At 50.1% G+C, this 23,837-nt stretch overlaps 6 protein-coding genes across 6 annotated transcripts; 5 read left to right on the top strand and 1 right to left on the bottom strand.

Moving 5' to 3' along the window:
* Positions 1-5,148: 5,148 nt before the first annotated feature.
* NEUTE1DRAFT_149841 (uncharacterized protein) lies at positions 5,149-7,675 on the top strand (the record flags this gene model as incomplete). The annotated part of the gene is made up of 2 exons (XM_009857615.1): positions 5,149-5,764; positions 5,882-7,675. 2 exons carry the CDS (start codon positions 5,149-5,151, stop codon positions 7,345-7,347), a joined length of 2,082 nt encoding a protein of 693 aa, XP_009855917.1.
* A 590-nt stretch (positions 7,676-8,265) lies between these two features.
* NEUTE1DRAFT_125788 (uncharacterized protein) lies at positions 8,266-11,756 on the bottom strand (the record flags this gene model as incomplete). Its single annotated transcript, XM_009857614.1, has 5 exons — positions 8,266-9,165; positions 9,894-10,790; positions 10,844-11,049; positions 11,454-11,512; positions 11,717-11,756. The coding sequence occupies 5 exons, from the start codon at positions 11,754-11,756 to the stop codon at positions 8,274-8,276; spliced, it is 2,094 nt and encodes a 697-aa protein (XP_009855916.1).
* A 4,827-nt stretch (positions 11,757-16,583) lies between these two features.
* Positions 16,584-17,774, top strand: NEUTE1DRAFT_53103 (uncharacterized protein; the record flags this gene model as incomplete). The annotated part of the gene is made up of 4 exons (XM_009857613.1): positions 16,584-16,742; positions 16,809-17,129; positions 17,199-17,534; positions 17,613-17,774. 4 exons carry the CDS (start codon positions 16,584-16,586, stop codon positions 17,772-17,774), a joined length of 978 nt encoding a protein of 325 aa, XP_009855915.1.
* Positions 17,775-18,765: 991 nt separating this feature from the next.
* Positions 18,766-19,197, top strand: NEUTE1DRAFT_142174 (uncharacterized protein; the record flags this gene model as incomplete). Its single annotated transcript, XM_009857612.1, has 2 exons — positions 18,766-18,915; positions 18,988-19,197. 2 exons carry the CDS (start codon positions 18,766-18,768, stop codon positions 19,195-19,197), a joined length of 360 nt encoding a protein of 119 aa, XP_009855914.1.
* An 823-nt stretch (positions 19,198-20,020) lies between these two features.
* Positions 20,021-20,736, top strand: NEUTE1DRAFT_142173 (uncharacterized protein; the record flags this gene model as incomplete). Its single annotated transcript, XM_009857611.1, has 2 exons — positions 20,021-20,512; positions 20,584-20,736. 2 exons carry the CDS (start codon positions 20,021-20,023, stop codon positions 20,734-20,736), a joined length of 645 nt encoding a protein of 214 aa, XP_009855913.1.
* Positions 20,737-22,512: 1,776 nt separating this feature from the next.
* On the top strand, positions 22,513-23,119 carry NEUTE1DRAFT_53282 (uncharacterized protein; the record flags this gene model as incomplete). The annotated part of the gene is made up of 2 exons (XM_009857610.1): positions 22,513-22,788; positions 22,862-23,119. The coding sequence occupies 2 exons, from the start codon at positions 22,513-22,515 to the stop codon at positions 23,117-23,119; spliced, it is 534 nt and encodes a 177-aa protein (XP_009855912.1).
* Positions 23,120-23,837: the final 718 nt, after the last annotated feature.

Below are 23,837 nucleotides of genomic sequence, written 5' to 3'. Positions count from 1 at the left end.
TTTTTTTTTTTCTCGTACAGCAATCAGGTGACCGCAGCAGCAGGCAGTTTTGTGCTCACACCACCAGACAGGCGACCTGCATTGCATGGGTACCTATTTACACTAACCAGTACATGTTTAAACTATGCATGACATGGTTACTTTACGTAGAAGGCGTGATGGTCGGTAGTACCTAGAAAACACAACGAAGTCGTCAGTTGTCTGATTGGTGGTGCTCCTGGCTTTTGGGAGCATCCGATATCTTTGACCACGGAAGCCGATGCTCGATAACGCCTGTCTCGTCTCTCGCGGAACTCTCTCATTGCATTAACGAGGGGATACCTACCTACCAACCTATTTAGAAGGGTGTGATCTTTTGTGAGTTTCCATGATACCGTATAGACTCGGGGCAGTGGTATATTCGGGCAGCTTCCAGGGAAATCAGGCATTATCATGTATCTTCATGTACATATGTGCATTCTATGCCTTCACGAAATAGCTAGGCAGACATATTACCAACCCGGAGCACTGTAAATTTGAATCTTCATACCTTTTTTTATGCTAGGGCGCTGGATGGACCATCTTGCACACAATTTCTGGCGGGCATGAATGTTGCAGTTTGCTTACTGACTATGCCTGATTTCCCCGGAAGCTGAAAATTGATGCCACAAGTCTTTGCGGTAGTTGATTCAGAGCGCAGCTGAGATGCGATGTGAGATGCGGTGTAAGATACCGTACATGCAGATGCGGTTGATCTCGTGCGATCGCTAAAATTAATATCGATGCTATTCCTGCTTGGTACTAGGTTGAATCACGATTTGAAAATTGAGAAAGTTGGGGAGAATCGTTCCGTTTACAGATGTCTGTGGAAATATTTGTGAAAAAAGCATAGATGACAGAAGAATCCTCGCACCAGGCCCAGGATTGGTAAGCTGTATGAAGTGAAGATAAGGCTGATAGCATATATGATGAGTATCCAAGTCTTGTGTATTCCAAGAATTCGAGCATTCCTAACAAGGGATGGGTCACCATTGTTATCCTCTCATGATATCCTGGTGTCAATAAACTACAGCTGGACAATTGGTAGGGAGGTTGTATAACGTAGCGTATCTACCGAGGATAAGTGTCCAAACTGAGATTTAAGTCTCAATATACCACAATCTTTGCTAAAAGCAAGTATGCATTTAAAGTTCCACTACCACAACACCACACATCATATGTACTATATACCCCCAGTTCAAACAAGGGATCACCACATTCACCCGCATTGGAGATTTCGACCGAGACTGGCCGAGTCACAATACGTGCCCCATGTCCATGTTGAGGGCCCTTGGGCGCTTTCGAAGGAAGAGAAGGAGGTGGTGATGATGACGATGATGTTGGAGTAAGGTTGTGTGTCTGAGAGACATGGATCCCTTTAACTGTGCAAAAGTGTCATTTCTATGCCCCCTCTCCACTCTCTCTTACGAAGACCAGTCAAGTATACTTGGTAAATACCTGTAGGTGGTTGGCAGCATGGTGGTTATGAGATGAACGTATCTGAAGGATCAAAAAGGTATCCTGCAGGCAATGATGGGAGCCACCGATTGGCTGAAACCCGACCCTCCTAGAGATGACCTGGACACTTTTGCACAGTTATAAAAGCGGAGATAGCCTATATCAGACCCGAAGCGGGGGAACTTGAGACCTTGGGGAGCTGTGGGGGTGGTTGAACATGACACAGTATTCTTCAACCAAGGCAGGGGGGCAGGCGTGATTAAAAATTAGGGTTGGTACCGAGTGAGTGGTCAACTTTTCGATGACTTGTCGAACCAGTGCATCGGATACCGGCTACAATGCAGCAGATTGCAGTGCGCGGTGCTCCTGGATGGCCTCTCTTGTGCGACTTACGCCGTGTTTGACAGGATCACCACCTCGGTATTGTGACAAACCCTAATGGAACATCAGTTGGTCGCAATACGCTAGAAGTTGATGAGAGTATCAAGCTTAAGGTCGAAATAAAGTTGTGTCGTCTAACTTAGCGAAGGGTTGGGGATCTTTCGGTTGCTGTGGACGGATGATTCATATCTGCCGAGATTGCAAGCTTCCACTTTGGCTTCCATTGTGATTTTGCCGTACACTACAAAGAGCGTTGTGCGGCTCAACAACACGAGAGCACATGCCGTATCGAAGCTTCTTGTCACTGGAACAAGAGGCGAGTTGAACTGTTTGTTGTCTTGACTCGCGGCGCCGCCCGTCGGGGGAGCCGTCTAGGCCGCTTGGCCGCGTTAGTATATACACTATAGCTAGCATCGGAATGGAACAAAAGTTGCCCTTCTTTTCTCCCATATCTTGACCGCCTTCTGGGCTTCCAAAAATGGGTTCCACGGCCGGTTCCATTCCATATGTATCGGAGTCCGTTGTGGAGAATAACTCGGGAATCCAACCCCTCAGTCAGTCAGTCGTGCCGCTGGGACTTTCTATTACCCCACTTGTTGTTTTTTTCGCCGAGGTCAGCACAAGAACCGAGGACGGCCAAGGCGGCGGCAGCATTGTGGAGGACAGATTCAACGATGAAGGGATTTTGAGGCACAGCACAGGTTACAGTGATCACTTCTTGGACTGCCAGCCCGGATGCGCACGTCAGACACTCTTTTTACACGGACGTGTATGGTTTTTGGAGTAACTACACTACCCAAATTCAGCGCGCCAAAAGCGGATTTAGGCTCGGGTGGTGTGGTGGATGCCAAGAAGTGCGTTCTTGCAGATTCGGACCCACATTTCGGATCTACCCAGGTCGAGTGCTTTCGACCAATCATGGACACACGTGGGCGGTCTCGACCTCGTGAATGGCAATCCACCACAAAGCGAACAAGTCCAGACGCCGCGAAACACACTCAGCTGCAGTGGCTGCCAGCACCCCCCCAGCGACACACCAGGCACGTTGGACAAGCAGCGAGCTAATCTGCAGGCTGTTGATCCGAACCGCATTCGACTGCATTCGCTCACACGCCGAACGCACGAAAATGATGCAGCCAAGAAGATCCTGCAGCCTGGGGCAAAGAGGGCACGTGGGGGGGAATGGCACGGAGAAGACGAGTGACGGTCCAAAAACCGACTCCGCTCCGTTCGCCGTCGCCGCCGCCCGCAGTCCGCATGGCTCGCTCCATCGTGGTTGGCCGGCGAGGATGGCAAAGTCAACAAAGTCAACATGCCATGCCTGTGTCCGCTTCGTCTGGGCGCGGCAGAAGGGGGAAGGAGGGCACGAGGGCATCCTCTCAGTCTCAGACGACATGTCTGGGCATCGTCACAACTAAGAAAAAAAGAACGAAAAGCAAAGGTGTCGTGTGTCTAACTGCCTCTTCGGCGGACGTTCCTCCTTTCTATATTTTCTTGGCATCTTGGCTTCGTCTATGTGCAATCCACAGTTCGGCCGTGCATTAACGGCATCTAGGAGGTCCCGGTTGAGCTGGACTCGCTGGAGACGGAGCCCTCTGGAGTCAAAACTCAAAAGAATCCGTGAGGGATCCATCGCGGGAAGTCAGGGCGGCCGGGCGGTCGGTCGGTCGGTTGGTCGGTCGGCCAACGTCGGAGCGTCGGTGTCGCGTGTTGTCTGTCGTGTGCTCTGCGTGCATATCACCAAAACTCCCGTCTGCCTGGTGGCGGACCCCGATACCACTTGGCGGTCGTGTTGCCAATGACCCGCACGGGCGGACGCCGATGCGGCTTGAAAAAGCTGCGACGTCCTTGATTGGCTGCCAAGGCGGTCTGTTTTTGAGGCGGCAAAGCTTGACAGAGCTTGACCTCACTCTGCCCTACCAGACCTATGTACCCCGACATCCTGTTCCACGGTCTTACCCGCGTTCTGTTTCAACCAGAATCACCGAATTCTTCCAAGTCTTCCACGTTGGAAACAAGGAAGCCTCAGCACAGGCATCAAGTTTCATAGTATGTCTTAGAACACCATCGCTTCATGCCGTGCCCTCGCTGCGTCACTGTTGCCGGAAATGCGTTGCGCAATAATGAATGATATCAGCGTTAGACTGTAACACGTGGGCGCACCGAGCGAGCAGTGTCCGTCGTTGCCTGTTCCTGTGCGTTGTTGATCCATCTCCTCCGAACTCTTTTACTTTCTAGCGGGAGCCTTTGACATTGCGATCCTCTCATCCGTCAAGGGTTCCGTCACAAGGAAACCCAACTTTGACGGTCCCGAATGTCAGATGAACAAGACTGACCGTTTCACAAAATCTACATCTCTAGATACACAGCTTTTTACTTGTTTTTTTATTTAGGAAGCTCGTAGTCAAGACCCTGAATATCCATTGGTTTCTTGGGGGACCGGCATCCTTTGCTATGATGCCATCAAATCCAATGCATAGATGCAAGGGGGCAAGTAAAGCGAAAAAAAAAAATATCAAGAAAAAAAAAAGGCCGGAAGCGCACGGGGAAACCATTGTCAGCGGTCAGGGTCTGCAACTCCAGTCTCCAATGAGTTCGACTGCTCCATGGAGCCCCGTTCCCCCACAGATTTTGGTGCCGTTGGAATTGGAAATTGAGAGGAAAAATTCCCAACATCTGCCAATGACAGTGCTCGATTCGACCACGACCTGATCTGGTCCGTACAGGGCCATGCCTTCGGGTGTTCGGCGTGGAGTCGCTTGTAACTGCCCCCCCTGTCCATTGATCCGTCGAGGTAGCTGTACCCCTCTTGCATGCTGAATAATGGTGCAGAAACAGGTACCGCTACCCCTCCACTCTTCTTCAGCCACCTTATCCCAAACTAGAAAGAGACGGCTGGTATCCCAGCACCATCCCCAAGCTCTTCCATCCTATCCTGCCATAAGAACTCGCGACAGGTACCGGCGTTGTGGCCATCGAGTCTCATAACCATACTTTTTTTCTCCAGCGGTCTTGTCCTTCTCTTCCTTCATCATCATCATCATCGTCTGATCTGATCTCCAGAATCAACACGCCTGCTGTGCTGTTGGTCTAGGGATCTTGAGCAAGAGGACAAGCCTCCCCCGTATCTCCTTGATGCCATCCAAGGACCTACCTACCTACCAAAGGGGAGCCAACCTTGCACCTACTCTTTGATATCTTTTTTGATCCATCTCGCCATCCTATAAATCTCTTCTTCTTCTTCTTTATATACCCCGCCCATATACAAAACAACCACCTCAAGTCTTCAACATGGATGACGACGTAATGCGTCCCGACACTCACCACGACCCTACGCCGGGTCTGATCCCCGTGCCTCACGGCCCGGCCACCGGTGACGAGGCTCTTCAGCTTCCCTTCGGCCACACGCCTGATCCCGACCACGAGAAGGCCATCTTCGGCTACCTCACACAACCTGACGACATCTACACAAAAGACGGCACCTACTGGGCCGACCTGCCCTTGCGCGAGAGGATAGCCTTCGTCAACAAGGTCCAGAATGAGGAGGCGAAGCAGGAGCTCAAGGCCATCGGTCGCATGATGAAGAAGGACCCTCTCAGCCCCGTCTCGTGGTACTTCCGCAACGCCGTCCTTCCCGGAGCCGGTCTTGGTCTCGAGGGCTACGTCCTCTTCAGTATCGGCAACATCGAGCCTCTCTTCAAAGCCACCTGGCCGCAATGCTGGGGCCACAATGCTACCGAGTGCAGCAGCAACTGGATCGCTGCCGTAACATATCTCGAGGTTATCGGTATTATGGTTGGCCAGCTGGTCGTTGGTGTTATTGGTGATTGGATTGGTCGTCGCTGGGGTCTCATTCAGGATGCCGCCATCATGTTTGTCGGTTTGCTCATGCTCACGGCTTCTTGGGGTTTGACCCTCCAGGGCTGGGTCATCTGCTATGCTTGGTCTCTCTTCTTCTACGGCAAGTTCTCTCTCAAAGGCACAAAGTCGCATTACGTGCAAAGCTAACACATTCTGTCTGCAGGTTTCGGTGTCGGTGGAGAATATCCCATTACTGCTACCTCCTCCATGGAGAACTCTGTCGCGTCCGGAAAGCTTTCCACCAGAAACGACCGTCTTCACCGTGGCCGCAAGGTTACTACCGCCTTCTTGATGCAGGGTTGGGGTCAGCTTATCAACCAGGCCCTCCTCATTATCCTCCTCCTCATCTTCCATGCCGGTAGCGGATCCCCGCCCTATGGCCTCGCCACTGTCCAGTGGACATTCAGATTGTCGTTCGCCATTCCCGCCGTCGGTACCCTTTGGCTCGTCTACTACAGAACCTACAAGATGCCCCACGCCAGCCGACAGCTTATTGCCGCCAAGAAGAAGACCAACGTTACCGGTTACGATTTCGATTCCCTTGCCATGACCACCAGGCACTTTGGAGGCCGTCTCCTCGCCACGGCTGGTTGCTGGTTCTGCAACGACGTCTTCTTCTACGGAAACAAGCTCTTCCAGGCTCAATTCATCGCCGTCATCAGCGGCGGCTCGAGCTCTGTCTTGACCGGCTGGATTTGGAACTTGTACAACGTCATCATCTCTCTTGTCGGTTATTACTTGGCCTCGCTCCTCATGGACAACCGCTTCTATGGCCGCAAGATGATGCAGCAAGTCGGTTTCCTCATGTGCTTCATCATGTTCGTCGTTCCCGCCTTCAAGTTGGAGTACTACACCAGCCCCGCCGGTATCAAGTCCTTCCAGGCCATGTACTTCCTCTCCAGCTTCTTCAACCAGTTCGGCCCCAACAGCGTCACCTTCCTCGTTGCCGGTGAGGTCTTCCCTACCCCCATCCGCGCCTCCGCCCACGGCTTCAGCGCTTGCTGCGGTAAGGCAGGTGCGCTTCTCGCCTCCGTTCTCTACAACTACATCGATACCCAGACCAAGTTCTACGTCGTTCCCTGGTTCGGTCTCGCCGGCATGATCCTCACCTGGCTGTTCCTCCCCGACACCACCGGTCTTGACCTCAAGGAACAAGAGCGCCGGTGGAGCTACATCCGCGCCGGCAAGCCCGAAGACTACCACGGCATCGCCATCCACCCCATGCACCTTTCCCTCTGGGAGCGCCTCCGCGGCGTTGGCAAGCACTACAACCCTGAGCTCGACCACAAGCAGAAAATCGAGGACATGCGTGAGGAGTGGGCCGGCAAGGAGCGCATGCGCCGCGAGAAGGAGGTCAACGGCCAGAACTCCATGGGCGACGATCTCGAGGTGGATGACTTCAACGACCAAGTCCACCACTACTTCCGCAACACCACCGACCAGGGCATGTTCGTCAACGACGGCTCTGCCGGTCCCAGCACCCACTCGAGGTCGAGGAACAACAGCGAGCCCCCCTTCGCTTCGGGAGCGAACTCAAAGGAGGTCACGCAGGAGAAGATCCGCCCCGACAGCCCTTCGACTACACAGACCCCGTCATCGACGCGGCCTGTAAGTGAGAAGGAGCAATAAATAAGATTTTGTGTTGTGGTGGGGTTTGGCTGTTTTATACTTTGCATCGGATGTGTACACAAAAATTCGAAATGTTAATGATGGGAAAATGAGGACTGCGCAATGATTCGGGGAACAAAGAAGAAGAAGAGAGGGAGTCAAATGAAAGCACAGAGCTGGGCCGGACATGGACATGAAGGAGTCCTGGGGGATAGTGACACGATGGGATGGAAGAAGTTTTTCCTCCTGTTCTTTTTAGGCGGGCAAGGCGGGCGAGCCTGACTTTTAGCATTCTACTGGCGTATTTTTAATGTATCATGATACCCTCCAATGCGGAAATGATGTTGGATAACCCTTTGCTTCCTTGTTCCTCGTAATCTGCATGCACGTGAATGGGATTGGTTCGGCGAAGGTTGGCACAATACAGCAGAGTTGATGAGATGAATAACTCGTTCAATTCGGGTTGAATACTTTGATCGATTTGACAAAACATTGACCAGATGGATAGTCGATTGATTGATCAATGATGGAAAACGCCTGTCAATGAGGGCCTCGCTCGATATTAAACGATTCATCGTTTTTGATTCTCAAGACGGCTCTGATACCCAAAAGTATTCTCAGGTATGCATGCCTCTTCCGGCGCGCGCAATTGATCACCCTGGTTACAGTGTCAACCTTCAACTTTCTACAACCGATATTCAAGATTGAGGATTGTGTCATCAAGATATCTAAAAATCGCCGAGCCAAAAACTCACTGCCATGACAATGACATGGTATCCAAAACAGCCAAAACATCGCCAAGACGCCCCCACCTCTAACACTTCACTGCCAATCTTCCCCGCCGGGCTTGTCTTGCCTCACCATCCGATATCATCTCCCTCCCTCCCATACCACCTCCCTCATTACTTTCATAACCCTTGAAGACTCTTTCTCATCCAGCTCTACCATTACCCATTCCCCTCCAATCCATACATGGCACAGACAACATCCCAATCCCAAACCGCACTCGGCTCTACATCCTTCAGATCCCGAATCCAATCCACATACAGCTCCACTGTCTTCTTGGCCTCCAACTCGAACCTCTCTCCTCCACACAGCGTATCCTTGATCTTGGTCAGAATCGGCACCTTGTCGCTCAGAACCAAATGCAGAAGAACCAAGATCCCAAAGAAATTCTGCGTGAAGAAGAAAGGGCAGGGCACGAACCGCTTTTGCAGAGACGAGGGGGACATGGCAATGGGCCACTTGAGCGAGGCCTTGAGACACTCGGCGGCGCCGATGGCGTCTTCTTGCATCATGGCGTCCGGGTGGTGCAGGGCTTTGTAGAGGAAAGGGCGGTGGATGAGGTACTTGGCGTAGTAGTAGCGGGAGCGGAGCAGGGCTACCTGCACGTCGTGGGCATACGGATAGCGGATAGGAGGGGCGTCGAGGTCGGCCGTGAACATTTGTGGTTGAGGCACTGGTTGATGTTGGGGACCAAGGCCGGAGTTGAGAATCGGCTGTTGGTGGGACATTGGGGGGGAGCGAAGGCCGGAAGCTGCGACATTGGCTAAGGCTTGTGGCATGACGCCGCTTCCGGCCATGGAGACCCTGCTAACGCCCGGGCTGACGGAGTTCATGAACGTGGTGCCTTCTTGGGGAGTTGGAAGCATGGGAGAGACAGCCGGGGTGCTGTTCGTGGTCGTAGTTGCCGTTGCTGTCGTGACGGGGCTGTAGATGCTTGGGCCGTTGTAGGCGGTTGCGCTCGACGGAAAGGCGCCGGGTGTGTCTTCTTGCCATTGTAGGTTAGAGGGAAGGTAGCTACGCCAGCGCTCGAGATCCGTTGCCATATGGCGGATCCTATTTGGGGTGCTGCTAGTGCTGGGAGCAGTGGTGTTGTATGGTGCTGCAGAGGATGTGCGTTAGCGAGTGTTGGGCAAGAGTATCGAGTGGTCAAGGAGAAGAAGGGTGCTTACATCGACTGAGCGTCCCGTGAAATTCCACAAGCAGCCTCCTAAGAGCTATCTGAGACGCAAAGTGCTCTTGGTATTGTGTTTCTTGGTTGCTGACATAATCGTAGTCTGTGAAGCTGGTGCTGAAGTCGGGGAGGCTGACTACGTTTTCCATCTTCTCGAGGCCTGTAAGTGGGAACCCTAGCTCAAGGTTGAGACAACTGGCAAACACCGATTAGCTTGAGTTGACATTATCAGGACATATCTCTGGTACACACGTTTCCATGACGGCACAATGCCAAAATGCTCTTCTGAGCAAGTCTGCTTGTGGAGAAGAGAGCACCCCTGGGTTACTGCCATGTTTTAGTTTGCATACTGGACAAATGAGGAGGCATATTATTGACTTACATCATGATCAAGGATTGGCAAGCCAAAGACGCTTCTCTAATCATTTTCCAAAAACCCTGCGGTTGTTAGTACATGATCACCAAAGCGACAGGTAATATTTGCACGAAACAAGGTAGCAGGTATATAGGGGTAACATACCATGGGATATGAGCAGGTTGCGCAATAGGTACTGTGTGTATTCTTGTGATTAGAAAGAGGAACCACAGGTTCTCAGAACAACGTGCTCACCTAGCTAACGTGTATGCCTGTACCATCTCGAGGCTCGTCTCGGCAACACTAAAGCCCAAACGTTTCCTCGCTTCGTTGAACAGCGTGATGCCAGGTGGGTGACTTTTGGAACCTCCCCTCATACCGCTCGGCCTCCCTCCGTGCGCATTGATGGGTGCACCCCTATAGTTACCTAGAGCAACCTCGCCTAGAGCAAAGACGAGAAAGGCAATGGTGGACTGTAGTCTGTGATCGATTCCGTTCTTGAACAAAGTCGGAAGTGTTTGAGTTAAAAAGGTATGGCGGTCCAAGATAGGATGCAGGAGGCTAATGGTGTCAAAGTAGGCCTTGCTCAACGTTTGCATGATGTCCCAATCCAATCCAAAGGCTGATATTGGGGCCGAGACAGGCCCAAGATTATAGTTTTCGCCAGTTTGCACGCTTATGGGTATAGTGTGGTCCATTGGGAGATGAGCACCAAGTGCCATGGCCGGACCGTCAGTCGCAACCGACTTGAGGTTACGGGTAGGGCATTTGGGCTGAACGGTCGCCAGGTGGCCTTGTATTGCCGGCCACGCCAGCATCTGATGCACAGCAGACACATATTGATAGTGATCCTCAGTGAGCGAAGCAATATTGGGGAGCGCATGAGGCCCCCCATTAGACAGTCCTTCTGGCGAGTGGTGGTGTGCTACGGCAGGATGTACTCCATGGATGCCAACGGAATGTCCAGTGGAAGTGGTGAGAGGGGGAGGAGGGGCGAGGTGAGTTGCCGTCGTCGTCGAGTTTGTATTGGGATGACATGTGGCCACTAAATGGTCCATGCGCCAACTCAAGTGGTCAATCTTGTTCTCGAGGACATTGAGAACATCTAGGACCTTGAGCCTATCCAGGATTTCTACCAGCGTCTTGTCCTTCCTAGAGTCCGTATTAGATGGAGTCATCTCAGGAGGCGTAAGGCGTAGACTTACTTTGTAGGCTGTGGTTCCCTGTAGTGACACTCGACATTGAATCTCTGGCAAGTGCCGCACTTTGGTCTTTGCTCGTCACATCTCTGCTTGCGAGCCCTGCAGGTATCGCAGGCCTGAGCGGCGATGGCACCGCGCTCTTTCCTCAGACTTGTGCCTGGCAAAGACGGTGGGAGAACTGTGCCATTTGAGGAGGCTGGCGAGCTTGTCTGAACGGGGTAAGCCGCAAAGTCGCTCATCTTAGGGACTACCTGTAATCGCTGCACCCGAGCAAGGAACCGGGTGGTCGTGCCCGTCCTGTCTCGAGTCCGAGTCGTGCCGACGTTTCTGATCAGGTGACGGTTGAACTACTGGTTCTAGTTTGCAAGACACCAGAAGCGAGCAAAAGGGGGTGGTTAGGAAGACCGCCACGAACCCCAGGAAGACACACAAGCCTAAACTCTTCTCTGAGTGGTATTCTCTCGGCTATAGCCCTTTGCCGTGGCCCTTGGCAGCCTATAGGGTGGGTGTGTGGACTTTGAGGGGGGTGCGAGGCTGTCTAGATCTGTTGGTAAGAACACAGTTGCGAAATCGGCCCGGGTTTTCCTGTTTGGGAGCTGTAGCTAGACGGAACAAAAGATTTGTGAGTAAATCGGCGATGAAGTGCAGCGAAGATGGTGCGGAAAGACGGAGCTGTAAGGTAGTAAAGTGTAGTTAAAGTGCTAATGTACCTAAACCTGGCATTGCTATGGTGCACAAACTGGGACACGACTGGAACGATTGGGTACAAGGGAACAGCTTGAGAAATCAAGACCAGTAACAGCGGCAGCAAGATGACAACTTGAAGGCCACAAGACCACTTTGTGGGGAGTTTATTGGAAAGGCCAGAAGTGCTACTGGTTCCATGGCTATGACGAGACCCTGTGTCGTCGGGCATGATGGGAACAGATTGGGGGGGAGAGGAGGGGCACTGGCCAGGAACACGCATTGTGGAAATGGGCATCATCGCGACAAGAAGATCCCGGGCCTTTTTGGGTTTAATGAAAGGAACCCGGGGGGAAGGGGCGAAGGGACTAAGCTGAAGCCACTACAGCTGAGTGGTTGCGGGCATGGACCGTTCCAAGTGCAAGTAGTAGAATCGAGGGAAGCGCCAGATTGTCGGTCGACTCTGGCAGGGAAGGGATAAGTGACTGCAGTGAGTTGAACTATCGTCAACGAGAACTTGTAAAGGTTATGGTGGCAGTCGACGTCATTGTACAGAGGAAAAGGGTCCGTACCTACTAATTGGCGGAAGCACAGATCATCTCCGCCAACCAACCCTCAGTCATCCCAGTCCTCCTTCCTGAAAGAGCGCTCCAGTTGCATCATGCCTTGGCAGCAATCAAATGACCCCCAAATGTCCTCCGACCCTCCTTGCCTCGCTATCACTCTGTGATTTGTGCTTCATCCATTACTAGCAGTTCCCGACGCGGGGCTGTGTCCCTCGCGGATGGATGCTCACTGTTCCGCCGTATCAATCGCCATTCACTTCTTTGTGATCCTTATGCTAGGGTCGCGGGTTTTGCCAGATTTGGCCTGTCATCTCCAGTGTCGCAGGGCTCGATTGAAGAGCCTCAAAAATCCAAGCACGCTGACACTTGACTCAAACCGACTAATCAATACTGTCTTGCTCTTGTAGCGCAGATCACAAACCCAGAAGGAAAGAGACGGGAATCATCAAAGGAAAAGCATGAAGTTTGTTACCTAGGTAGGTGGGCATCAGGCTCCAGATTCTTGAGAAAACCATTTCATAGAAGGAAGGAAGGAATGACGTTGAGGGCTCCAGCCTGCTTACATCAGCAATCTATAGGCGCTAGCCAAGATAGGCAAGGTGCAATTAGACAATTACCCCACATTTGGTAGTGCACGCAGCAGAGAGCCACAAACACCCCTAACCCACATATGAATCTCCTTGGCTGCAACCCCTTGCTTGAACCGCATCCTCTTCCAAGAACGTCGGGAGTGCCTGCCGAAGTCCATTCTTCTACATTATAAAGCTGCTATCGTCAGTACGCTGGTATACGCTATCAACGGCCCCGGGAGTTATCAGGTGCCCGCCCACTGGCCAAGTTGAGTCCGGATAACCTGGCTGTTGTTCCGGAGTTCAATGCTCATGCGCTTCCCTTGCCAGTTGCCAACATGAACTGACCCAACACCTACATGGGTCCTGCAAAGTAGGCGGAAGTAGATCAGTCGGGTTGCAATCTCACAACCCCACAACCAACGGATTCGAACATCATTCACTGGCTTCCAACCAGCACCTGTCATTTACGGTAATTGCGACGCTTTGGTCACTTGAGTGATGAGGCTTTCTTTCGTCCTCATTACAGGAATCAAATGCCTGCTTGTTGTTCAGAGACATCATGGTAAATCCTGAGCAGGAAACAGATGTGGTTTTATCGAACAAAACATGCATTCTTATACCATGATATTCACACGATCCAGCACTTCCAAACCATCATCCAAAGAAGCAACCATGGTCATATAAAAGATCATCCCGTTGACGTATTGGACACTCCGCCCCTTCAAGACTGTCGGCGTGGAATCTTACGAAATATGTAGTAGTGGGAGTGGGAGTTCATAAGTTCAGACAGATATCCACATAACGTTCTTCAACTTTCGCATCTCTTGCTTGTTCCATTACGGTGAATTAGAATATTTTCCACTCGGTAAGATATATACTAGATGTCTGTAGAGGTATGATCTTAGGTTGGCCCTGTATTACAGTATGGAGAACCCAGTTTTTGTACTGTGGCTTTAAGGTACTATATACTACAATCTTACAACTACACTCTTTGTGTTCAGCTAGATTTCGAAAAAATCTACCAGTCGCTAACTCACATTACATACTCTGATTCCATACATCTAATAAAAGCACATACACAACACCACGACTTCTTACAGCCTAGCATCAATGAACACGAAACAGTAAAGAGATTTCAGTAAGAAACCTTAGCTTGCGTCATTACCGTGTATTACTGTACAGAGAGTACAGCTGCGGGTCATGTACGGCAATGCAAAGTCTCCTCAACAGCCTCTACACAGTACAGCGGCTCCAAACACAACCTTATGACCGAGTGGTAACCCCGCCTTTGTCAAATGTCTCTCGTCGGTTGGAGTATCTGCTTTGTGCGTTCTATAAACCGGTGGTCGGATATTCATCAATTTCTACCAAGCCGCCGGGCCACTCTTTTCGCAACTTTCATCAAGACCTCCGTCGGATCGGCCCTCTTATCAAACCCGATTAGGCGGCAGCTTTGGCACTGATTGGTCATTAGGTCCCTTCCACTTGGTTTGCATGGCGTGAGTGTTTTCTCTTATCTTATCGATTGCCTTTCCAACCTAACCCAAGAAACCTACCTAGGTACGTACCTGTCTTTTTGGCAGACAGACGAAAGAGGGAAAGAGCGGAAACGATGAACCTCTCCTGTCCATTACATCTCGTCATCCACGCTTTCTTTTCTTCATCTTGAATATATGGCACATCCTTCATTACGTGACATTCGATCGTGGCCGTCCCTTAGTACTCCCGGTCCTTTACCAAGATTATTCTCTTTCTAGACGGGGCCGGCGATGTTTAGGTTGATCGACATACCAAAAGCGCGCCTCGGTCTGATACACACGTTTTTTTCTCTTCGAGTCATTATCAAGTCTAGAAGCTGCGAGCTCTGAAACATTGAGCCAAGCCCATAATCGTATCAAGTTCGGAGGATGGTTGACTTCTGCTGAGTCCCTGTTCATCATCACCTGCTTGGTCATTCGGTGTGATGAGCTTCTCCTTTTCAATTAACCGTGTCGGCTATCACTACACCACTTGCTCTTTGGTCGTTTGCTCAGTGTCTTCAGTCAAACACATCTAGTGTCCTGTAATCCCTTTGTCATGGGAAACCATGTGCCAAAACCAAGTTCATGGAGCATCAACATTGTAAAAGCCATGTTTGATCGTCACATCCGTCCTATCAAGTCTCATACAAAATCCCCATGGGATTTCTTTTGATTTGATACTAGACTACACGGAAGTTTCGCCCGTTCAACACCATCGTTATTTCATAACTGACCGTCTTTGAGTTTTGTCCCCCAAGCTCTTCTTGTTGGTGATGCCCTCACTGATTTCTGGGAATGGTTCATCACATTTGTCTCTCCTGAGCCTACAGACATGACAGAAGAAGATGAGCGCGCGGTCAATTGCGACTAATTTTATAATCATAGGCGTCTCGGTGGGAGTGTCTCTGATCCTTTTCAGACTCTGAAACCAATCAGACAAGTAGAGGACGTTGACCCAATTCCTACACCTTCATGCAAACCCCCAGATGTCTTTTTTGTGCATTTTGCCAGTTTCTGGTTGCTGAGTTTGGCATTCTTAAGTCTCCCTCGACAACATTGACTCCTGTCCTGTTGGATTCTTGATCTACAGGTATTGAACTCGAGCAAGATCAGCGAGCTTGGCTATCGAAACACTCGGGGTTTGCTGCATACGTACAATACCCTACTGTTCTACCCAGCGTTCTGTTTATCTCCATCACGGAACTATCCCGTTCGGTGGTCACTTCTACTTCCGTTCGCTAGCCAACGGCCGCTTCTCCCAAAATCTGGGACCTTGATGTCTTGCCCTCCACCAGTCTTCGGTTCGTACTCAACCCAGTACCAGCGAATGAGACAACCTTGAGAGATATAACTTTCCAAACCTTGGGTCTCACCAACCTTAGAATCTCCTTCAGGTGAAGTACATGACCCATCTAGTTCTTCGTAATTATTGCCGAGAGTGCCCTTGGAATCTCGCCGACGGGATTAGAGTATTCCGAGCCGATACCAGTACAGTGATGGAATCTTCAAGCCGTAGAATTGAAACGTGTTCCTTCACCTTCACCAGTTACGTTAGTGGCTTAAGCGCCCACCATGCACTAAGTTCTGATCATAGGCACCTCCAGCTGTTCAGTTGCCACTCGAAATTCTTGCACATTGGGGAATGCCCGACAGTCTTCTACCCAATACATGCAGGGCGCAGCATGCATCAGGGCGTGGCGTGACTAGATTTACTGCACGAGAAAGCGTGTTTTAGCCGTATTGTGGAAATTTGGTCATGCATAACGGCATATAAGTTCCTGACCTGAACGCATGGCAGGGCAGTAAGGCTAAGCCAGGCTGTAAAAAAAAAGTTGAAAAAAGTCACTTTGGGTTCATTTTGAAGCAGATGCAGAGGCAAGCCATTTTTCGTTATCAATAACACAAAACCCGCATTACGGACTGCATACAATGAGAAAACAAACATGGCCTTGCAAGGTTTCCAAAGAAAAAGTGAACGTCATGTACCTCTACACAGGTTGAACCCCTGCCGCAGATACTCGAGCTACAGGTTCTTAGGTATCCAGATAATAAGGCATGGTCTTCAAGCAGCCGACTGCAACATTTGTGAGAAAACAAGGTTTCTGCAGCATTATGTAGCTTCTTGCCCACTTCACCGAGTTTCCCGACTTTCAACGATATCCTGCCTTCGTGGCCTTTTCAAATGGTTCTGTAGCTAGTATAAGAACTTCCTCCCTCCCCCCTCTCTCTCCCGATCTTTTGCCAGTTGTATTCTTCCACCATCATCATAACAATCCAGACCTCCTGCCATCGCTTTCAGTCTCACCACCAAAGATACAGAGTTTCTTCTTGCCTATCTCACGAACATCCGAGAACTTTGCAAAGCATCAACCCTCTACACGAACAGCTGCAGCATCACAAAATGGCACCCAGCTACAACTCAAAGACGAACCCCAACGGCTACAAGTCGATGGGAAGACGGCCCACCAATTTCAAGAAGAACCTCTTTGTATCTCCTGAGGAGCAGGCCGCAGTCGACGAGTTCCACGCCTTTTATGCGAAGTTGGACATGGAGGAAAAGGTATGATCACTGATATGACCAAGCAAAGGTACAAAATGTTTGATCTGTTACTTACTCGGATTTCAGAACAACAGGAAGTCGCCTTACCAACCAGCCGACCATGACACGCCCAGGGCAAAGATGGAGAATCCGCTCCCTCCTGGAGCCAAGGGCCTAGCTTCCTCACGTTGGGCTAAGAAAGAGGACGACATCAAGCCGTTGCCCACCCCACAAGCAGCGAGTCATCACATGGAAGAAGACAAAAAGCCGCTGCTTCTCAATAACACCAAGGGGCCTGCTCATTCTCGCTTTGCCAAGAAGAAAGGGTATAACTCAATCTCGCCCGAGGAGCAAGCCGCAGTGGATGACTTCCATGCCTTCTATGCGAAATTGGACTTAGAGGAAAAGGTATGATACGAGTAACGCCCGGAGTGCAAATTTTTGTTTTGGGATCATCAAGACTGACCTAGATTTCAGAACAACAAGAAATCGCCTTACCAACCAGCCGATCATGACACACCCAAGGCAAAGATGGAGAACCCGCTTCCTCCCGGAGCTAAGGGGCTAGCCTCCTCACGTTGGGCTAAGAAGGAGGAAGAGGACCCGAAGCCGCAGTTTCCTGAGGCAACCAAGGACCCGAAGCCGCAGTTTCCTGAGGCAACCAAGGGGCTTGCTAATTCTCGATTTCCCAAGAAGCCTTCCGGTAAGAGGAACGGAAAGGTTACTTACACCAAGAAGTGGAAGTTCACTCCCGAGGAGGACGCCGCCGTGAAGGCGTTCTTTGCTGAATCATCGGAGGACGAAGAGCAGAAGGTATAGTCACTGCCCGGAAACTAGAGGTATCCAATGTCTACATTATCTGAAACACTTGCTTACTAACTGGGATCTCAGGGAAATGGTGAATCTGTTTACCGACCAGCCGATCACGACACACCCAAGGCAAAGATGGAGAACCCGCTCCCTCCCGGAGCTAAGGGGCTAGGCTCCTCACGCTGGGCTAGGAAGGAAGATACATTTTTCCCCCCTTCGACGACATCGAACTCAAGTGCCTGATTACGACGCCTCGAAGCAGTGAGAAAATCAGGAAAGAAATGAGAAGGAACGGGAACTTTGGTGGGAAATATGCGAGATTCTGCAGATGATCAAGGACGCAGAAGGAGGGCGGAGGATAAGGAGGACATGGAGGAGAAGATATGTAGCGAGGATTTTGGCAAGAGTGAGCCTGTGCTTTGGCAGGAAGGAAGTCATGATCAGCTAGTGCAGGGTTAATGATCGGAATCAATGGTTCTTGCTTGCCATTTTTCTTTAGACATTGAATTGTGTGCCCGCTTTTACAATCGCTTATACTGTAGGCTGCTTCGGCTTTTGGTAACATTTCCATCAAAACTTTTGCACCAGTCATATATATCTCTGTCGCTTTCTTTCAATGGTTAAAACCCATTACCTTCGTTACCATCTTCGTTGGTTTTTTTTAAAAAGCCTCGCTCAATAAAGCCAAGCCCTCCTGAGGCCCGAGGCTGTAGACACGACACTTGAGACATTACTATTCCTCAAGAGGCTAAATAAGTAACCGAACCAGAGGCCACTTGGCGGAACTGATATAACCTTCCCTCGTTTCTTCGTTCAGCCAGAACACAGTCTTGTGATTCGGATTTACCCTTCACCAATCTTTAGGAGGTACTCGTCAAGTGAACCTGAGATGAACCGGCCCTGCTCCACCTTACCTTACCTCAGAATCTTACAGATTTGCTGATGATTCCGGAGTACACAACCTTTAGCAAACCTTTTGTCTTGTTGTCGCCCTTCACCACCATGTTACTCTTTACGGAGGAGGGCGGTGGAATATTTCCAGGGACTCTCCTGAACCCTACCTAGAGGTATTTAGCGCACCAAACCACCCGCATTCCTATCTTCTTTAATCGCAGATCACAGTCAATTATCTCTGCCCATCCTGCAACTTTCAAAGCACCAAAACAGCAACCGACCACACAATTGACCCCTCTTCACGAGCAGTACAGCTAAACTGATACCGCGGCAATCCAAGATGGCCTCCAACGACAACCGTAAGAAGACTTTCAACAAGAAAAAGGGTAAACACACTTACAACAACAAGTACGGTTGGACTCCCGAGGCGGACGCAGCGGTGGAAGCTTTTTTTGCTGAACCCCCGAAGAAGGAGGGCAAAGAGCAAATGGTATAGTCACTGCCTAGAAAACACCTAACAACTACGTTTTTCGAAACACATGCTTACCAACTGGGATCTCAGGACGACAGTGAATCGGCGCCTTACCAAGCCGCTGACCACGAGACGCCCAGGGCGAAAATGGAGAACCCGCTCCCTTTCGGAAACAAGGGCTTAGCGGGCTCTCGCTTTGCTGTAGAGGAGGACATCAAGTTGCTTCCTCCGGGTGAGAAGGGATTGGCAAACTCACGCTTTGCCACACCTGAGACCGCAGAGAAGAGCTCAAAGGCTTGAGATACTCTTGTTTCTCCTACACCTAGTCCTAGTCACTGGAAGCGCGGCAATAAAGTAGGAGAATAGTAGCTAGAGGTATTTTACAGGAAATACAGACTATGTTGGCGGAGGGGATTTGATCTAGTAGCGTACGGGTAGTCTTGACTTTCACTCTGATTTAATGTTTCCTGCCAGTTTTTCCAAGTAGTGTGTTGTGTGTCCACTCTTACTTCTGCCCATTTAGAGGTGTTTATGCATTCTTAGCCTCATTTTCCCTCCTCTCATTGTAAGGCAGAGTCAACCGACCTCTTCCGTCGATTTTGTTGGCGCTTGGGCGAGGAAGGATGCACCTTATGTTGCGATGTTACACACCCCATGGTGAAGGCGTTCTCCGCAGACTCGCAGAAAGCCGAGAAGCAGGACGTACAGTCACTACAACATCTAGTATCTAGTATACAGTGTCTTTCCGCAGATGTAATCTTGCTCTGTATATTATATGATTCAAGGTTTCTGTCCCTGTGATTACTTGAGCGACCCAGCGACCGCGCCTCATCACCCGACCGGACTGAACCCCCAAGAGTCAAGATGGAAGAGTCAGGATAACATTGCCAAGTTTTTCAGTGTTTTCGAACCTGACCGGGAGTGAATGGGCTTTCGTCGAGTGAATGGCCTCAAGTGTTCTTTGCATCAAGGTTTCCCATGAACACCGGTCCTGTCCGTTTCTTTCAGTCGCCCTATATAACATCATCGATTCCTCCTTTCCAATCCTACCTCTTCAAGAATTCTTACAAAACTTCTATTACACCCAACACTATAACACGCAAAAAACACAACCACATTCAAAATGTCTGGCTTCCCGAAGCGTAGCGCCGCTTTCAACCCGCATGCTTATCGCAGCCAGGCTGCGTATGATGCTCACAAGAATTTCATCAATTCTCCAAAGCAGGAACCGTCCGACGAGCCAAAGCCGACCGGTTCATTTAACCGCAACGCCTACCGCAGTCAGGAGGCCTTTGATGCGCACCAGAACACTTTGCGTGGCGACACCCATCCTCCCAAGAAGCAATCCTTCGACATGCCGAAGAGCAGCGATTCGTTCATCCCTCACGGTTACCGCGACCAGGCCGGGCATCATTCGAACAAGAATACTCCACGCGCCAGTATCGATCACCCCAAGCAGCAGATTCAGAACCAGCAATTCCGGAAGCAGCGCCCCACCAAGCCAGTAAAGGGCTCCGGAACCCAGAGCGGTGCTGAAGGACCGCACTACATGTCCGACGCCGAAGTGCGCGAGTGGTTCCGCCAGGCCGATATCGACTACGAGAACAAGAAAAAGGTGCGCAGCTTTGCGTTAAAGTATACAAAACCTACAAGAACAGTTCCACTGACAAAATGCAATTGACACAGGCTGGGTACAACAAGGATTACGTCCCGGCGGGAGGCCACACTCCGGATTTCAGCGCCTTTCGGGCCAAATTTCCAGCGTCAAATGTCATCGTTCCCGGCATGAAGAACTCCCTGCATGCACCACTCAAGAGCACAGAGTCTGCGAAGGTCTAAAGCCGCAGGTGATTGTAAATTGAGGCGTAACATAATCGAGAAGCGAAACGGATTTGGCAAGAAGAATTCCGGCAGTGTTCTGGATTACACCGACGCCGCCACATCGACTGGTTAGGATGTCACAGATGAGTTGACATTTGAGGACACCATGACTACCTTTAGAGGGGTGATTTGCTTCTTTCATAGATAATAGATACTGGAACGACATATGGGATTTGTGCAAAAAAACCAGCATTATCGATATATTTTGTTTCTCATCACCAATTCGAGCCTAGGAGATGTAGAAGCTTGCATGCTTTTCTTTCTAATTTTCTTTCAAATTTAAATTTTTTTTTTTATTTTATTTTATTTTATTTTATTTTATTTTTTTATTTTTTTTTTCATTTGTGTCCACTTTTTCCATGAAACTTGTGATAAGATTCCATGAAGTGTTCGCACAGTTTGGTTTTTCAGTTTTGCATGCTGTATGTGCCATCACCCCTGACAGTCGTCGAGAGTCAAGAGTCGTATTTCAAATGTATACACGATACTTGGCTTTATGTTTTCGTGTCATTACAAATCTTTTCAAAATCATAGATCTGTAGAACTGGCCAGCCTACATATGCGTCATGACTTTTAGCGAAGACAGAACGCATTAGGATGCCGGAATGGATGGGCTAACGCTCATATCAGGTAATTTCGGGAGACTGGTACTTCACCAACCCGGGTTGAGATGAAAAAGGGTTGATGTAACAACTGCTATACTCAAAACACCGGCAGCTTTTTGAACATCCTCAAGCATTTATGAGTGAAGGGAATTGAGTACGTACCTACATACTACCTGTGCTTCCCTTCACAGTATCAATTAATCAAGCTTCTATACTAAAACCCTCCCTCTCCCACCCCCGTCTCACTTCCTCCTCATTCATTCTCACACCTACCCACTTCTACCCAGGCCTACCTCTAGCAAGTAACCCACCACTGTAGATGTTCAGATATTCTTATAATGTCCGACTTTCAGAGCAAGAACAAACAGTCGCGTGTTTCTTACGAGGTCCGCACATCAAGATTTCGAACTTCTCCACTCCAGAGCCGTTCCACCGCGATGCTAAAGGCCTGGGAGGAACAGTCAGAGTCATCAATGGTTCCATGTTTCGTCGTGATATTTTACTCGAACTTGGTGGGACATGTGTGTTGAACAAAGGAAAACGGAGGGATAATGGCGAGAGCCTAGGTATCATCTTTCATCTTGCTGTTCAGAGAACATGAAATTGCTATTGCTTCCACTATGATCTCATCTCGGATGCTTAGCACTTGCTTCTCCATCTGTGATACCCAGTATCAAATCAGTTTCATGTGAGGCGTATCTTCCCTGAAATATGGGTAAAGGCCGAGTGACCTACTCGCCTTTCAGAGGTGACGGGAACGAGTGACGTGATATCGGTCCCCTACTTGCACTCACCTTCCACTTACCTTGTCAATAGGTAGGTATGTACTTGCCTTCTCCCCAATAGGAATCCACCTTCTCAATAGGTACCGGCCTCCTCAACAAGTACTTGCCTTCCGTCTCAACTCTCAAAGGGCACTTGCTTCCACAATAGATACCAGCCTCCTCAATAGGTTTCAGCCTTTTCAATAGGGTGAGGTAGGTTCTTGCCTTCTCCATCGCACTTACCTTCTATATAAACAACTCTTCCACCCCTCCATCTCGTATCTCTCTTCCTTCCTTCCTTCCTTCTCACATACTGTCATCTTTTCCCTTGCCTTAAACCAAAACGAAATCGCAAATCTGCAACCATGTCCGACTTCCCCACCTACATCAAGCCTTTTAACAAGAATGCGTACCGCAGCGCTGCTGCTTACAAGTCGCATCTCGAGACTCAGCGCACGAAAGCATCACCCATTCCTCACCATGCGCCCCGCACAATCACCCGTCCAACCCGACCTCCAACACTTCGTGTGGTCCCCCGATACAGGGCCCCGCGCGCACTGGAATCGCCCAAAATAATGACCGACGAAGAAGTCAGGGCTTGGTTCAGGGAAGCCGAGGAGGAGTATGAAGCCAAGAAGAAGGTATGTACGCCCAAGATCACTTGATCAAAGTCTCAGCCCTCAAGCAGCCATCACTAACGTCTTCGGTCGACAGGCCGGTTACTACGACGGTTACGTCCCTGCCGCTGGTCCCGCACTGGCTGATACTACCAATGCGCTGCCGAAAAGGAAGACGGGGATGGAGAACTCAATGCACGCGCCCAAGAAACAGTCGATCATCTTGAACCCAGCTGCTAGACCCTACCGCGCCGTCCTGGCCAACCCCACCAATTCGCTGCCGAAGAGAAAGACGGGACTGGAGACGTCCATGCATGCGCCGAAGAACTTCAAGCTGTCCATCGTCACGAACTGAGCCGACCCATTGCTAGGTGTAGGCACTAATCTGGTCCTCGAACCACGAGTGAATGGCGACAGCTTGAGCAAGATGTGAGGAGGAGTTGAGCGATGGGGGTTTAGTAAGAGGGACACTTTGCTTTCTTAGCAAAATTGCACAGTTTTCTTAATGGCACAAGAATGTCGTTGCATTGGTCGGGCATTTTAGGTGTTTTGGCATGTTTTCGCCTGGTCCAGAAGGATCGCAGGGATAGAAAGCGAGGCAAAGTGATGAACGCAGGATGTGATATGAAGTGGGTATAATTCGGGCTCTGTGAGATGTTGGCGATGGGGTGGAAGTTACAAAACCTCCGTATTGATGGTCTGCCGTCCAGCCTTGAGGGAACAGACTAGACCTTGTTGCTTTCAGAATCAATCCGCTCTTATCCATGAGTGACAGTTCCGATGTGATCGCTGAGTGACACTTGTCGTCAGTCATACTTGAGGCTGAAAAGTGTCTCGAGTCCCTTGTATGTTCTCCATCGTAAGCATTCAGTCTTTTGCCAAGCTTCCATCTGTAAGTCGTCACCCTGTTTGCTCTGTTTCTATGCATCGCAGCTTAGCACCAGTGCATCTTTCAAAGTTATCGATTCTAGCCATCCGTCACCCGTGGTGTCTCCGTGCTTCTGTCCTCAGGGAGTATTGGGAGGCTGCTGTAGAGAGTCGAGATACGTTTAAGCAGGGCCCAGGGAGGTAGG

This window comes from Neurospora tetrasperma (assembly GCF_000213175.1).
Source record: "Neurospora tetrasperma FGSC 2508 unplaced genomic scaffold NEUTE1scaffold_81, whole genome shotgun sequence".
Taxonomy (NCBI): domain Eukaryota; kingdom Fungi; phylum Ascomycota; class Sordariomycetes; order Sordariales; family Sordariaceae; genus Neurospora; species Neurospora tetrasperma.
The sequence above is the reverse complement of the archived record's forward strand: the minus strand, read 5'-3'. Positions and strand labels throughout refer to the sequence as shown.